This window comes from Blastocystis hominis (assembly GCF_000151665.1).
Source record: "Blastocystis hominis, Singapore isolate B (sub-type 7) whole genome shotgun sequence assembly, scaffold_13".
Lineage (NCBI taxonomy): Eukaryota > Bigyra > Opalinata > Blastocystidae > Blastocystis > Blastocystis hominis.
The window spans coordinates 40,388-55,067 of NW_013171820.1; the positions used below are offsets into that span (position 1 = coordinate 40,388).

Consider the following 14,680-nt stretch of genomic DNA (forward strand, 5'->3'; position numbering starts at 1 on the left):
TAAGTATTATTTTCACCATACTGCCTATCCACTTGCTCAAATAAACTATAACTGATAGATTTCGCATTTGAAGTCAGTGAGCCAAATCTGAAAGCTATATTTGAAATACTTTTTTTTATTCCTGACTTCATTAGGTATTGTATTAGATATATTGAAATTATATACAATAGGCAAAATGAAAACTTGACCAAGAAGAATATCATATTATGATTTATTGGGTAATATATATGTTCAAAATAAAAGATCTTGTATGATAATGTGACGATAATTGTGTTTAAGTCTTATTCTATTATTTTGTGAATGAATGTTTCTATAGTAATATTGTTTATTCTATACCTGTACGTGTTACATTTATAATAAAGGTTGCTTCTATTACAAGGAATATATGTAAATTAGTGGTATAGTATGTACACTGTTTATGCTATTTCAATGTTTATGGCATATAGTAATAAATATCTGAAATAGAATGAATTATATACAATACTGTAAACGTGAAATCGATATGAAATATGCATATTCTATCAAAATGTTGATGGTCTTTTTTTATCTCTAAGAATCGTGAACAGAAATGTAGAGAAAGATTAACATTTGTGTTTGTTTATGTATAGTTCATAACTTAGGACTACTTTTCTTTTTATGTTTTCTGTGTAACTGCTTGTAATCCCAAGAATTGGTTAGAAATATGTGATTGGGATAAAAAGCAGCAAACAATCTAATTTCAATTTTAAGCAATCAATGATGAATATATTGCATGAGGCTGTTTTGAGGAATAGTTATTCTTTTCATAGTAGTGTTTTAATATTACATAATCAACGTATGCCAAAATTACAATTTAGAAATAGTATGTAAATAACAATACAAAGTTATTTTTGGTATTATGACTCTCTCATTTTCATAGTAATAATGCGGGATAAAACATAATTGTAATATTCGGGGAAAGAATGCATTTTTATTATCATTGTTTGAAATGTGTGTAAAGAGAATTCTTCGGAAAAAATATACCACAATAATACTATATAAAACGATCTAGATATAGCATATACAACTAATAGCAAAATGCTATAAATAATCTAGTCATCAATTGCAATCAGTGGCTACTGTAATGTGAAATGAATTTTGCATTGTTTAGCAGGTAGATTTATCCTAATATCTTCATAACAGACTACTATTATGAATGATAGGAAATAAGTATTGAAAAATACCATATTTTAGGTAATATTATTATCTCTTTATATTACATTATTTATCATTTCAATATTTCGATTCAATTAATATATAGTAATAATTATAAATGTGAATGAATTCCTTGCAAAATAAGAGATATAACAGTGTTTCTTAGTCACCGACAATAGTTTTGGATTTTTGTTACAAAATAATATATAAAAAATTCAAATCTAGTTAACTTCTGTTTATTCAATCATTTCTGGAAATATAGTTATCATTTACCATATCTCACATCTACTTATTAGTCCATTAGTTGACATAAATTATATATCAAAATTTCTATATTACATTCAATTAACTATATTTCTTATGAATTTAAGATTTCTATACAAGCTTCATATATTTTCGATTTATTTCCCAGGATATGCTGTCATTCAACACAACGCCTTGTAAATTTTATGATCATAATATTACATTATAATTCTCACTCCACAATAGCCATGTCTGTTATTCATCACAAAATAAAAATTAAAGTTGGCAATACGTTACATCTTTTTATTTTTCATTTTCAATTGTAGAATCACGTTAAGGATATCAATAAATCCACAATTTACTAGATCATAATCATTATCCAGTGTTAATACAAATAATGAGTGTTGTATACAACACACAACATTTACCAATTGTAGATATGCATTTGTGCACAGTAATGCTTATAATACCTATTAAAGATGCATATCCATTATTCATTGTAAATAAGTTCGCACAACATTAGCTCGTTCTTCAAGATTTTACTATTCATTTGTTTTTATCAAATAGTACAATATAATTAAAATAAACAAATTCAACATATGCTAATAAATTATACCTATTAACATGAATGAATGTTATAATTAAAAATGTATTCTTTATAATATTTATTTAGCATTATTTAATGAGCATAGAGTGATTATAATGAATAGTATATACGCGATATACAAAACTACACTACCGTATATAAACAATATTACATAATATTTGTAGATTGTTGTTGTTTGCTCTTTTTCTTCCATCTCTTATATTTAAAGAATACAATGAATCTATTATCCCAGACGTTTCAAGTACTATCCATTTTGTTTCAAAGAATCGTAGTGTTTCATTTTATTCAGATAAAAATTCTACTTCATTAAAATGGATAAGACCTACATTGAATATCTCCTCTTTTTCTTCTAGCAGGAATATATCTATTCTAAAGACAGAAATCAACCTGACTTATCATAATGTATGGTCCAAGAGACATAATTTTCATAGATTAAAACTCGAAGTTGATTACAATTTTGCCAAGAAACTTCGTCAAGCTCAAAAGAATAAAAATGTACCGTTAGTTAACGATATTATTGTTTCCAAAAGGAACAATTCTTGGGCAGTTTATGTAATTATTAATAACGGTAATACTAGAAGCAGAAGATACAATAAGTATTCTAGTTATAATGTGGAGCTGTTCCTGAATGGTACTAAATACAATAATGTATTTAGTCAAGTTAGAGAAGGACATCTAAGGGTTCTTAAATATGAAATACCTAGTTTACCATCATCCGGAACTGTTTCCTTATATGATCGTACAATCAAAGTCAGATATGAAAACCTACCATACAGAGCCCTAGCGAGCCAACCAAAGAGAAAAATAGCTGTTTGTGCATATATTTCAAATTACAATACAGTCAATGAAATAAAGTCGCTATTGGCTTACTACGTTTTACAAGAGGTTGATAATGTCATTCTGTATTGTACTGTAAAATGTCATTATTTCCAACAGGCATTACAACTAGAAATTCAAAGTGGATATGTTATTCTTTATGAATATCCATGGCCATTAACGAAAAAATGGAAGTTTACGCAATTATCCATTCAAGGTAGTCATATCAATAGTTGCTATTACAGACATCGTGACTACTATAAATATATTATTTCACAGGATGTAGATGAATATTTTTATAGTGAACAATACCCCTATGATTTGTATAAAGCAATTCAGAGGATATTCACAATAAATCCAGGAAAACAAACCCTTGCTGTATTCTCGTATTATGGAGTGAACTGTAGGCGGAATCGTTTATGTACCTTGGAAAAGCAAATAGAGAAAACTCACTGAGATATGGTACGCTGTTTGATGACTTCACAATTCGCATGGATAATAAGAAATCAGGGAGGCCGAAACAAGTTATTGATACAAAAGCTGAAGGATACTTTTATATACATGACTGTTATTATTGTAATTACGGGCGCAATGTACCGAGAAACATATTACGGATTGCCCATTTCAAAGTGAGATGTCCTTATAAACAGAAAACAGAAAGCACCTACACATTAACCAATTATACTAAGGATATGAAAATTAATGTTGAGAAATTACATTCAAAGAGTTAATAAGCAAGACTTTGTATTAAACACTTTTTCATGTACTTTATTTCGTGGCATTTTGCAGTTCGATGATATATGCAAAACTAATATAATTATTTATAAAATAGTTCAAATAGAACAGTAAAATAAAATTCCATATATTACCTTTTGATATTCTCTCCAATTTCTTGTTGTAATTTTATCTAGTTGCTTTAATAGATTTAGATTCTCTATTGTATTTAGTTGCTTATTGTTGCGGAAATCAATTGTTACTAAATTTGCTTGTGGTAACTTATGATAGTTCGTGATATACTTGTGATTACATTTACCGTTCTTACGACAAATTACCAATCCCTTATATCCTCCATAGTATCGTAATTGGCGAAAACAACTGTTGGTTTCTTTCCAAAAGCTTTCGGGTAAATGAACTATAAATCATATCATTATTCAAATCAAACGCAAAAATCGCCGTCCTAACAAAATTGCATAAGTTATAGAATGAAATACTGATAAATATTTATGTCCTAAACCTCCATTGAAACTACCAGATATAATATAGAAAGTATCATTTTTAGTAATTCGCTTTAATACATTGTTACAAATTTGATCATAATTGAACGAATCATTCCATGGAAAATAGTGTATTTTGTTCCAAGAATGATCATCGAAAGGTGGAATATAGACTTTCGGATCATTTGTATGATTGATGAACAGAGAATCTCCAAGTAATGCTTGATTCGTGGATGTGAAAATGATTGGTCTCTAACAAGTTTCAACAATAAGTATCGTACTGGGAATTAAACATTGATTTTTATAAATTAAAAAAAAGTAAAATGGTTGGAATACCAAACTATTTGAGGAAATGTAGTGTATTAAAAACAACCATTCATAGTCTATAAATATTAATAGAATTGTTTTGAATCAGAATTGCTTAATTTTGATTTTATGAAAGTTCCGTATAAAGTATTTTGATAAAAACCTTGATTATGATATTTCCCACCTGTCAATAATATGGAGTTTGTTAATTTCACATGTCAAGATTATTTACATATCTATAATAAGAAACAAAGGAGTGATGTGAATACTCTGTTTCTAATTCTACAACCAAAAGAATTATCATATACTAACTTATTGGCAGCGTATTCATCAATATCACAATCCATGCAAAATGTTTTTCATACAACAATAGCTATTTATTATCACTTGTGCTTTTGAATTAGATACACAAGCATGCCGTGTATGTAATTCAAGATTACACTGGTAAGAGAAGTAACGTGCAATAACATACACATACCAATATCGAACTGTAATTTATACAGAATTATCTATGAGATAAGAACATGTAATGGAAATCTTTAAACTTGTATTTTTAGAATCTAATTGAATTAGTTTACAAAAGAAATACAAATATACATATTTACAAAAGATTTGTTAAATATATGAAAAAAAATGGCTTTGTACGAAACAGAGGTACGGTTAATTGAGTGCAGGCAAGAGGCATTTTCCAAAATTAACCACAGTATTACTCCTGATAATTTCAAATTACGATTACTCACTACTTATTGTCCAGTAATTGTGAAGTAATTTCTTTCTTTCTTTCTTTCTTATTTTTAGATGACACCTTATAATACCAATAATTGGTTACCATGGATAGTGTCAGTGGTTATGTCCTTTGTATTGTCACAATATCTGAATCAGTTGTCTCTATTACAATATAATGTTCAAGTGCATTTTAGTTATCCTGTGAAGTACATTCATTCTTATCAAACAACAGTAATAAGTAAATATCGTATGAACGAGTCTAATGGAACAACAAGTGAACAAACTACTGTGGAACCCAATATTCGAACTTTTGCAGAAGATCTGCTGACTCCTGTCCAACTCAAGGACTTCGGTAAATATTCAAAGAATCGTAAAAATTATCTACTCTTCATTATTCATAGAGTATGATTATGCCAATATACATTATCCAGTTCCATTCAATAAGCTGGTTTCGGATATCTCCAATCGATATGTTAATTATGGAGTGAAGATAGAATCAGTTCCATTCGTTCTAACAGGTGATATACCCAATTTTGAGAAACAAACATCAGAAGTGCTAATGATGACTGGAGCATCTGACAACCATGCTTTGGGATCGTTCAATTGTCTCTTCTCTATGGTAGTAGCAGATCCATATGCTTCTTATATGTATATCGATTTGGGATTATCTACAAGATTCAGAAACATTTTGTTTACTCATTTTAATACAATTCATCAAATCCAAAAGAAAATGAACTCGACTGGATTCATTGCATATCGTAAATTCAAGTTCAACTCATTTCCAGCATGGATAAAGCTTGCAGGAAACAAACAACAACGAGGTGGATATGCATGGAAGGTAATTCCATTAGGAGATGCCTATTTTGCTTGGAAAGGCATTGTATTTTGGCTAGATGGAGGAAGCTTGATTCGCGAGGGAATAAGTCGTGAATTGACAAATGTTCGAATGGATGGAATTTACAGCCCACCTTCTTCAGGCAATCAACATAAATGGACTTATTTCGCTACAGCAAAATTCTTAGTACGAAATCATTTGATCGATCGATTTAACCCCAGGGATCCAAATGCATCTGGAGGTCATCTGATTATCGATTGGTCTAACAAAACCGTATTGAATAAGGTAATGATTCCTTATTATCAGTGTGCTTTTACCCAAAAATGTATGTCACCTCGCGGATCAAGTATGAAGAATCATAGACAAGATCAAGCAGTGTTGTCAGCCTTTTTAAGCAATCTCAAAACTACTCGATCCATGAATAGCAACTATCTAGCTATTCCTGGTTTACGTCTAGAGCATAATAACAATTTTCAAAAGTGCGAATTATTATTAGGCAATGAACTGAAAACCATACAAAACAATTTTCAGATAGATGTAAAAAGTACTTTCATTTCCAAAAAGAAAATGAAATACATTCGAGTGATGACAAAATACGGATCAAGGTCGGTTGATAAAGCTTGGAATCCAGCAATCTAAATATGTGAGCTCATGATTTTGTGTAAAGAATATACATCACCTGTAAACATTAATAGAATCCAATGTTTGTTTATATTTATCAAAATTGTACATGTATGACAACCATCTTTTGTGTAATAGTATTTAGTATTATTGTCAAACGATAATCTGCTATGTAAGACGTAAATAGACATCAACTATTTATCTTTTCAAGAGACAATAACAGTATTGTATAAATTAGCATATATTATCATAATCTACATATATGTTGTGAATATCAGTACTCCATAGTAACTCATATTATCAATGTGATATTAATCAAAATACGTGAATCTTTGGTAATTATTGTAAGAATTCACTGCGATATAGATACTCAATAAATGTGTAATTATGAGTAAAAGCTGTCCACAAAATCTTAATAGAATAACAAATCAGAAAACAAGATAAACCGGTTTGTAATGCTTATATGCAAGGCGTATGATTTATGAATAAGTATCAAATAGTGCTTCATAACAGCATTGCTTCCAAGCAACTCAAATAGAGGAATATCAGAAATAAATGAAATGCAGAGCTAACAGTCCATCACTGGAAATAGTAATAATATGTTACTCTTGTGCACATAATTTACACTCCTAACATATAAACAAAAATAATATGTCTTTTCATTCCTAAAGTATCAAGAAAAGCATGCAATTTTCTAATAATTGTGAATAAGGATAAATGGGAGTACAATTTTAACGTAACACACCAAATATTGCTTATTGCAAATTTCATAATAATATTATGATATCATCAATGAGATAATGATAATAAACATAATGGAAAAACAAATTAAGTAATCGTTTCGATTATATTAATTGCATTCCTAATTGTAAATATATATTATCTTATATACCTTTTATATGTGGAAAGATGTTTCTGTTTTCTAGATAAAATAACAAAGAAAAACTAATAGGATTCTATTGTTATAGATAAGCTATTTGTGCAATATAAAGTCTAAGATTGTTTTTGGAAAATATCTTATAATGGTTATTTCATTATTACTCGAAAAGCTCAAATGTGGAATACGATATAAAAGCGTATATATGAAGCGATACTACAAATATAAATACTTTTCAGAGGATATACAAAAAGCGAATAATCAAGCTTAATAAAAACAAGATGACACTGGACGTACTATGTTCGATTGCCTGATCACATAATCTAAAACATATAGAATATTAACAAATGTTTACACTCCGATTGTTATTTGATAGACACTCTATAGAATATATTTTCATACCTATCATGTATATCGTAATGATACAAAATATACAGTAGTACTTCATTGAGGTATTTAGTCGATTGTAATCCCAAATAATATGCAATAAGCATATAAATATAAATAGCAAACATTTGATTGTATTACAGATTTCTTATGTCGATTTATAGTTAAGATATGTCTGTAAATGTATTCTTTATTGACAAAATGGATGGTATTCTATTCTATGTATATTGTTATTAGAAAAAACAGTATGTAGAATTAAAGCATTACTTCCCATTGTGTAATCTTTCTCATACTAAATATAAAAAAACTTAGAATCTAAATGCTCAAACTCAATAGATATACCAATATTCCTATTTGTACTGTTACTCCATGACACTGAAATATCATATAGTGGAATGAAGTAATTCCTCAATAGTTGATAAGCAACTGTGCATGGTTGCCTGTACTAGAATATCATATGTGTTGATTCTGAATAATAGGAATCGTTAATAACCATTGATGTAGTAGTTTAAGGTATTTTTCATTACCATATTATAAGGTATTTCACGACCTAATAATGTATCAGTCATTACCAAGATACTATATATACATTATTCAAAAATTATCATATAGCTAAACACCAAAATACATATTATAAATACAAACAAAATGAATCAATGCATATCATATCACAATAAAACATTCTACGACTACCTGCAGTATAATTCTCATTTAAACAGGAATCAATTTGACTACTTTAGGATCTGACATTCCTAAGGCAACTTTACTAAATCCACTCCTTTTAACTCCAATAAATGCACTGGATCTGGAAAGGAGAAATAGATCTGTTAGTGAGGACGCTACAATGATCTGGTTAGCACCAGTGGAATGGCCTCTTATAACTTGCGTGTTTGATATTACATGTATAGGTTTTAATAAAGATGTGAGTTTGTCGAGTGCATACTTGCTATCAGTTGCCAAAAACACTGCATGGTTGGAATTTACATTATTTTTTCTATATAAGGTTTTGATCAAACTGGAGACATGTCCCAGTTGGTTTTTCTTGATCATTTGAACTTTTTCTTTATACTCTGCAAGGTTTCCAGCACATCGAATATGAACTGCCACTGAAAACCATTGGGAAGGTAAATCACGTAGTACATTTTGTATAGAATTTTGTACTTTTAGAGAAGGATTTAATAGCAACCTGTATATTACCTTTTGATATTCTCTCCAATTTCTTGTTGTAATTATACCTAGTTGCTTTAATAGATTTAGATTCATTTTCGTATACAGTTGCTTATTATTGCGGAAATCAATTGTTACTAAATTTGCTTGTGGTAACTTATGATAGTTCGTGATATACTTGTGATTACATTTACCGTTCTTACGACAAATTACCAATCCCTTATATCCTCCATAGTATCGTAATTGGCGAAAACAACTGTTGGTTTCTTTCCAAAAGCTTTCGGGTAAATGAACTATAAATCATATCATTATTCAAATCAAACGCAAAAATCGCCGTCCTAACAAAATTGCATAAGTTATAGAATGAAATACTGATAAATATTTATGTCCTAAACCTCCATTGAAACTACCAGATATAATATAGAAAGTATCATTTTTAGTAATTCGCTTTAATACATTGTTACAAATATGATCATAATTGAACGAATCATTCCATGGAAAATAGTGTATTTTGTTCCAAGAATGATCATCGAAAGGTGGAATATAGACTTTCGGATCATTTGTATGATTGATGAACAGAGAATCTCCAAGTAATGCTTGATTCGTGGATGTATAAATAACTGGCTTTAACTGAACAGAAAATTCGTTTTGCGATACTTCTCTATTACGAGTTACCTTATTCAAAACAAGAATTGATGAATTGGATGCGTTGTCGAGTTTAAGCACTTTTCTGGTTTTTACAAAATGTATAAACCATTCATTACTAATGTCTAGACATAATGAATCACATGTATGTATACCACTTGTACTGAATGAAGTTACGGATGATACATCCCAATCAGTAACAATATAGGGCAATATGAAAAAGAGAGTTAAACACAAATATCTAGGTAATGAATCAACAACATAGCACGTTATACACAGGCAAGTATTGAAGAATGAAAAACATATTATTAATATGAGTGAGAGAAACGAAAAACCAAGAGTAATATATGTAAGGACGAATAATTAATATTGTATGATGATTCACTATGAAATAACATATGAAAGTAATGGTAAATGAAGATAAGTTGCTATATTCTTATTAAATCTGAAAAAATAGGACTTCGTATGCAAGTGAAATATATAATATGTAAGAGGATTTAGCCAAAAATACATCGCATTATATTCATTATTATCGAAGCATTTTGACAATTTTGAAGAACTTATACTGTATTATATAGTGGTAGTTATTTGTAACTCAGTAACACATGGTTTGCCAAATTGGTATATATCTCTTGTTATAAACAACTATTGGTGCAAACAACAGGTTCGATACAAGGATATCATATTCGAATTATTCGTATAATTTCTGAGATGTCATTAATACGAATGTATCTACTTGTCGCTATGACTAATGTGGAAATGAAGAATACAATAGGGAATAACATATAAGTGACTAATTAGGATAGTGTCATATATTCCTATTATAATATTGAACATGAACACTACAAAAGAAACATCGTTTTTAAGCGTAAAATGAAAAGAATACATCTGGTAATTTTCTTTACATCAGTCTTATTTGATGAAACATATTAAGCAATTTTAGAATAATTGTTAGAATGGTGCTACAATAGTAAATCTAGTAATCCTTCATTCTTAATACAATACTTATATTTCTGACTTATTTATTGCATATTATTCTATAATTACCACTATAATAGTGTTTTCAAACATCTCACTCGTATATCCAAATATCTAACTGTGCTATTCAGGTTTTTTAACTCACGTTTTATTAGTAAATAATGGATAGCTTTTGTTTTCATAAAAAATATATATCTGATTCAATTATAAATACTGACGTTTTTTATTACAGTCAAATAATTAAGGAATAAGTATTTAGTCGTATATCTAATTCATTCCAACAATATTGGTCGTAATACTGTGCCCACTTAAATTCAATATGCAGGATTCTTACTCATTCTTTCCTGTAATTTTTTGTAATTGACAAAATAGCTAAGTGTTTGTAATTCTCTAAATATTCTTTGTTGTTTATTTTTTTCCAATGTTGATATTTCATTTCCTATATTTCGTTTTTCGTTTCATTTATCTTATAGAATGATGTAAATCTATTATTTCTATTGAACACTATGTTATGTAATAATGAGTTTTCCTTTCATTTGATATCTATAATCTAACAGCAATTGCTTACTCATATCACTCTATTACTAATTCGCGATTTCTAATTTGTATTCTCTCATTTATATTTTATTCATTAGTGATTCGTTAATTTAAGTTATATTTATTCAAAATGACAAATTTGATGTGATGAAAATCAACCATATTATCCATTAATCGATAATTGTGCATTGGAAATAACAAAGAAATTGTACCATACAAAGTACAATCCGTTATACACAAAAAATAGAGTAATATGCTTGTACATATTGATTATTCTGAATTCATTAATACTAGATAAATGTATGTATCACAAAATTATATGTAATAATGTAGAAAGTATTACATCAATGACTTTGAGTCTTATACTAAAGGTATTCCTATATATTTATATTTATACATACACTTTTATCAATCAGAACGATTTTAAAGTTGTCATTATTGTATTTGTTCCTTACATATTTCTACTCTTTTTTAAAGAGTGATATGTTGTTGTATAAATTACTCTTTTTATCACTATTATTAAAATAAACACAGAAAATAACCATATTACTATATGTCTTATTATCACAAATCTGCAGTGTTGGTTCTATAATAATCGGCTTTTGTCCAGTCAAAGCACACATCGCTAAACTATATGTACTTCGTGTTGTCATAACACAGCGTTTTCCATGTCCTAAAATGTATAACTCAGCAACAGCACTGAATGTAGCATACGAGACTAAACTGTTCTGCATCATTTGTGTATCTGCTGGAATTGTCTGGTTCTTGGAATAGATCAACGAGTATTGTGTTAAGTTCCTTGCCAGCCTCATTTTCATTTTCACAGAATCGGATGCCACATAGAGTTTTTTAGGTTGTGGTAATTGTTTGATGCATCGGAGAATCAATGGAAATGATTTCAGTGGCAAGAACTCAACAAACACAGGAACATCAGCCAAGTCGCCTCCAAATCTAAGGTGAACAGCGTTATACTCCTCTTTGTCATAGTTTGGATATAAATAATGCATATATTCTATCAAACTTGCGGATGGAATCATTATATTCCTCAGAAACTCACCATACAATTTGTATGAAAGAGCATCAATTGTTGAGTTGTAATGATGACTTCTGAATCCCAATTTTGTTAGCGTATTGTTGTAGTATGAAGTCATAGCAATTACATTGATTGTAAGCAAGTTACCACTGACTGCCGTAATTTGAGTAGGGAATATGGAAGAAATAGTGTTGTTCAATATAGCACTAGTAAAGTTACCACGATCAGCTGTCGATTGTTTGGAATGAAATGATAAATAATAGAAAGAAGCGTAATACGCCAGCTCATGAGCATCTACAATTATTATTATATCATGCAATAGTATCGAACCATCATCACAAATATAAATGATTTGATTTGGAAATGACTGTTTGATATTCCACACTTGGTGCCAACCTGCTGATAATGGAACTAGTCATTTATGCATATAAAGAATGAACTTACTAACGATTGGTATCCGATAGTGATATGATAGGACATACAATCCGCTGAAGATTTGCAGCCTGTTTCCGACTCCTTTTAAGTTTGGCAAATAAAAGATTCTTGTACCATTATGCAAACTAGATTAAGAAACACTCTCATTCAAACTACAGATTAAAAACATGCGTAGATTGGATATCATTCTTTGATGGTAGATTCGTTCGATTATTGACAACCTTATAACTACACAAATCATCGAAACATTTCATATTTACCCAAGCTTAAGAACGGGGTCAATTTCTGGCAAAATGGTTGATATTTCGTATTTCTTTTGGTAGAATTTAATACTTCTCCTTGTTAGAAGCTTATATGCATTCTGTGAAAGGGAAGTACTTGTGTCATTTTGAATCGAACTATCGATCAATTACCCAAATTCAATTAGTACTCTTCCATGTTTAGTCTCACATGAGGAAATGTAAACACAGAATTGTCTCTTCGGCCTCTACATGTAGTAGTTTAGTGATAACCAATTTACAATAAATGATGATACCGATAGTGTATAGATGAATCAAATAAAAGATTACTACATAAGAAAAGCACACAATTCCTACATTGCCAAGAAATATAACAGTAACGGTATATAATGTATCCTGTATAACATTAATAACTCAAGAAAGACAATATAGTGTAAATATATGGAACAGACAAGGAAATAGTGTTTATATCTCAGATTCAGCATTTCCTCACTTCATATTTTTCCACATGTATATTCACTGTATTGTAGATATTATTGACCACAATCACCAGAAGGTGATATTACTATTTTCACTGTGTTCCTATTGATATCATCATTTGTTGAAGTATCAAACATTTGTATAGAACAAACAACACTTTTTCATCTATCATTAGCGTTTTGATTTTATGATATCGTATGTTGGCCTAAAGAGACGTGCTAGTTTTTGCATTTGAAGAGTTTTGTCATAGTTTGATTTCTTCTTCGACATATATTCCTTTGACATCTTTGTGCGCTTATGTGGAATCTCTATACAAAACTCGTTCAGCATGACATAATAGTGGAATTCTAAGCATCAATTCAATCAAATACATGGACTCAAAAAAGTCATTCGATTCATCAACTCTTGCTTGTTAAAACCATAGTTAATAAAATATGGATGAAAAATAGGATTATCCTTAGACCGACGAATAATCGAGTAAGGTTCCATCACGTGATCTGCTTTATATGGTAAAAGTTTGTTTTGTTTTTCCTTGAGCATGAAATCAACATCAACAATAGCCTATATTAATAATTCCTTCGAATATGCTGATACATGAAAAATAGTTGGATGCTGAACTACAGTTTTGTTGTAAGCAGCAATCAACATTGATTTGTTGCGAGGAACTTGATCCCATCTACATTTCACAGTCATGTGTATTCTAACTACATATATGTACATTGTCCCTCCGTATAGCATGCTTCGTGATCAATGTATTCTTCATTCATTAGGAATGACTTTAGCAATAATACTGCTTTTGGATCACGTAGAGTTTTATTATGTAGCATCAAAGAATCATACAATGTCTCTGAAGAGAAAACATCGATGTCACTAACAAAGTAGTGTGTGGTTTCTATTGACTCAATGGCCAAATCTCTCAGCAGATTGATAGGAAAGATCGTCTCGTCTGAATACGATGGTCCTGTTGTATCATAGAATATGCTTCTACTTTTAATCGATGGCTGATCTTTGATAATATATAATAAGAAAGTAATTTGACGATAGTGCTCATAAGCTTGAATCAGATCGATCACTGAATGCAATTCCGATTCCATTATCATAATACTCATCATGATTCTATGTTTCCATCGTTTCATTAAATAGGGAAGTCTATCTTGTCTATTCAGAGACAGAATCGTGATTAGAGTGATGTCGTCAAAGGAATTTGGATTGTCTAGTGTTAATATATGAGCCAATAATATCTACAAGGCATTCTCTGGAACGAAGAACACATTCTCTTTCTTGTATCATACAGCATCACATAAAACTCTTGGCAATGAGAAAAGGTTGTACGATCATGGCAGGCAAAAAACAAATCACTC

At 29.7% G+C, this 14,680-nt stretch overlaps 1 protein-coding gene across 1 annotated transcript; it reads left to right on the plus strand.

Annotated features, from left to right (window-relative positions):
• Window positions 1–5,208: 5,208 nt before the first annotated feature.
• GSBLH_T00006303001 (uncharacterized protein) lies at window positions 5,209–6,559 on the plus strand (the record flags this gene model as incomplete). Its single annotated transcript, XM_013040086.1, has 2 exons — window positions 5,209–5,437; window positions 5,487–6,559. The coding sequence occupies 2 exons, from the start codon at window positions 5,209–5,211 to the stop codon at window positions 6,557–6,559; spliced, it is 1,302 nt and encodes a 433-aa protein (XP_012895540.1).
• Between the last annotated feature and the right edge of the window lie 8,121 nt (window positions 6,560–14,680).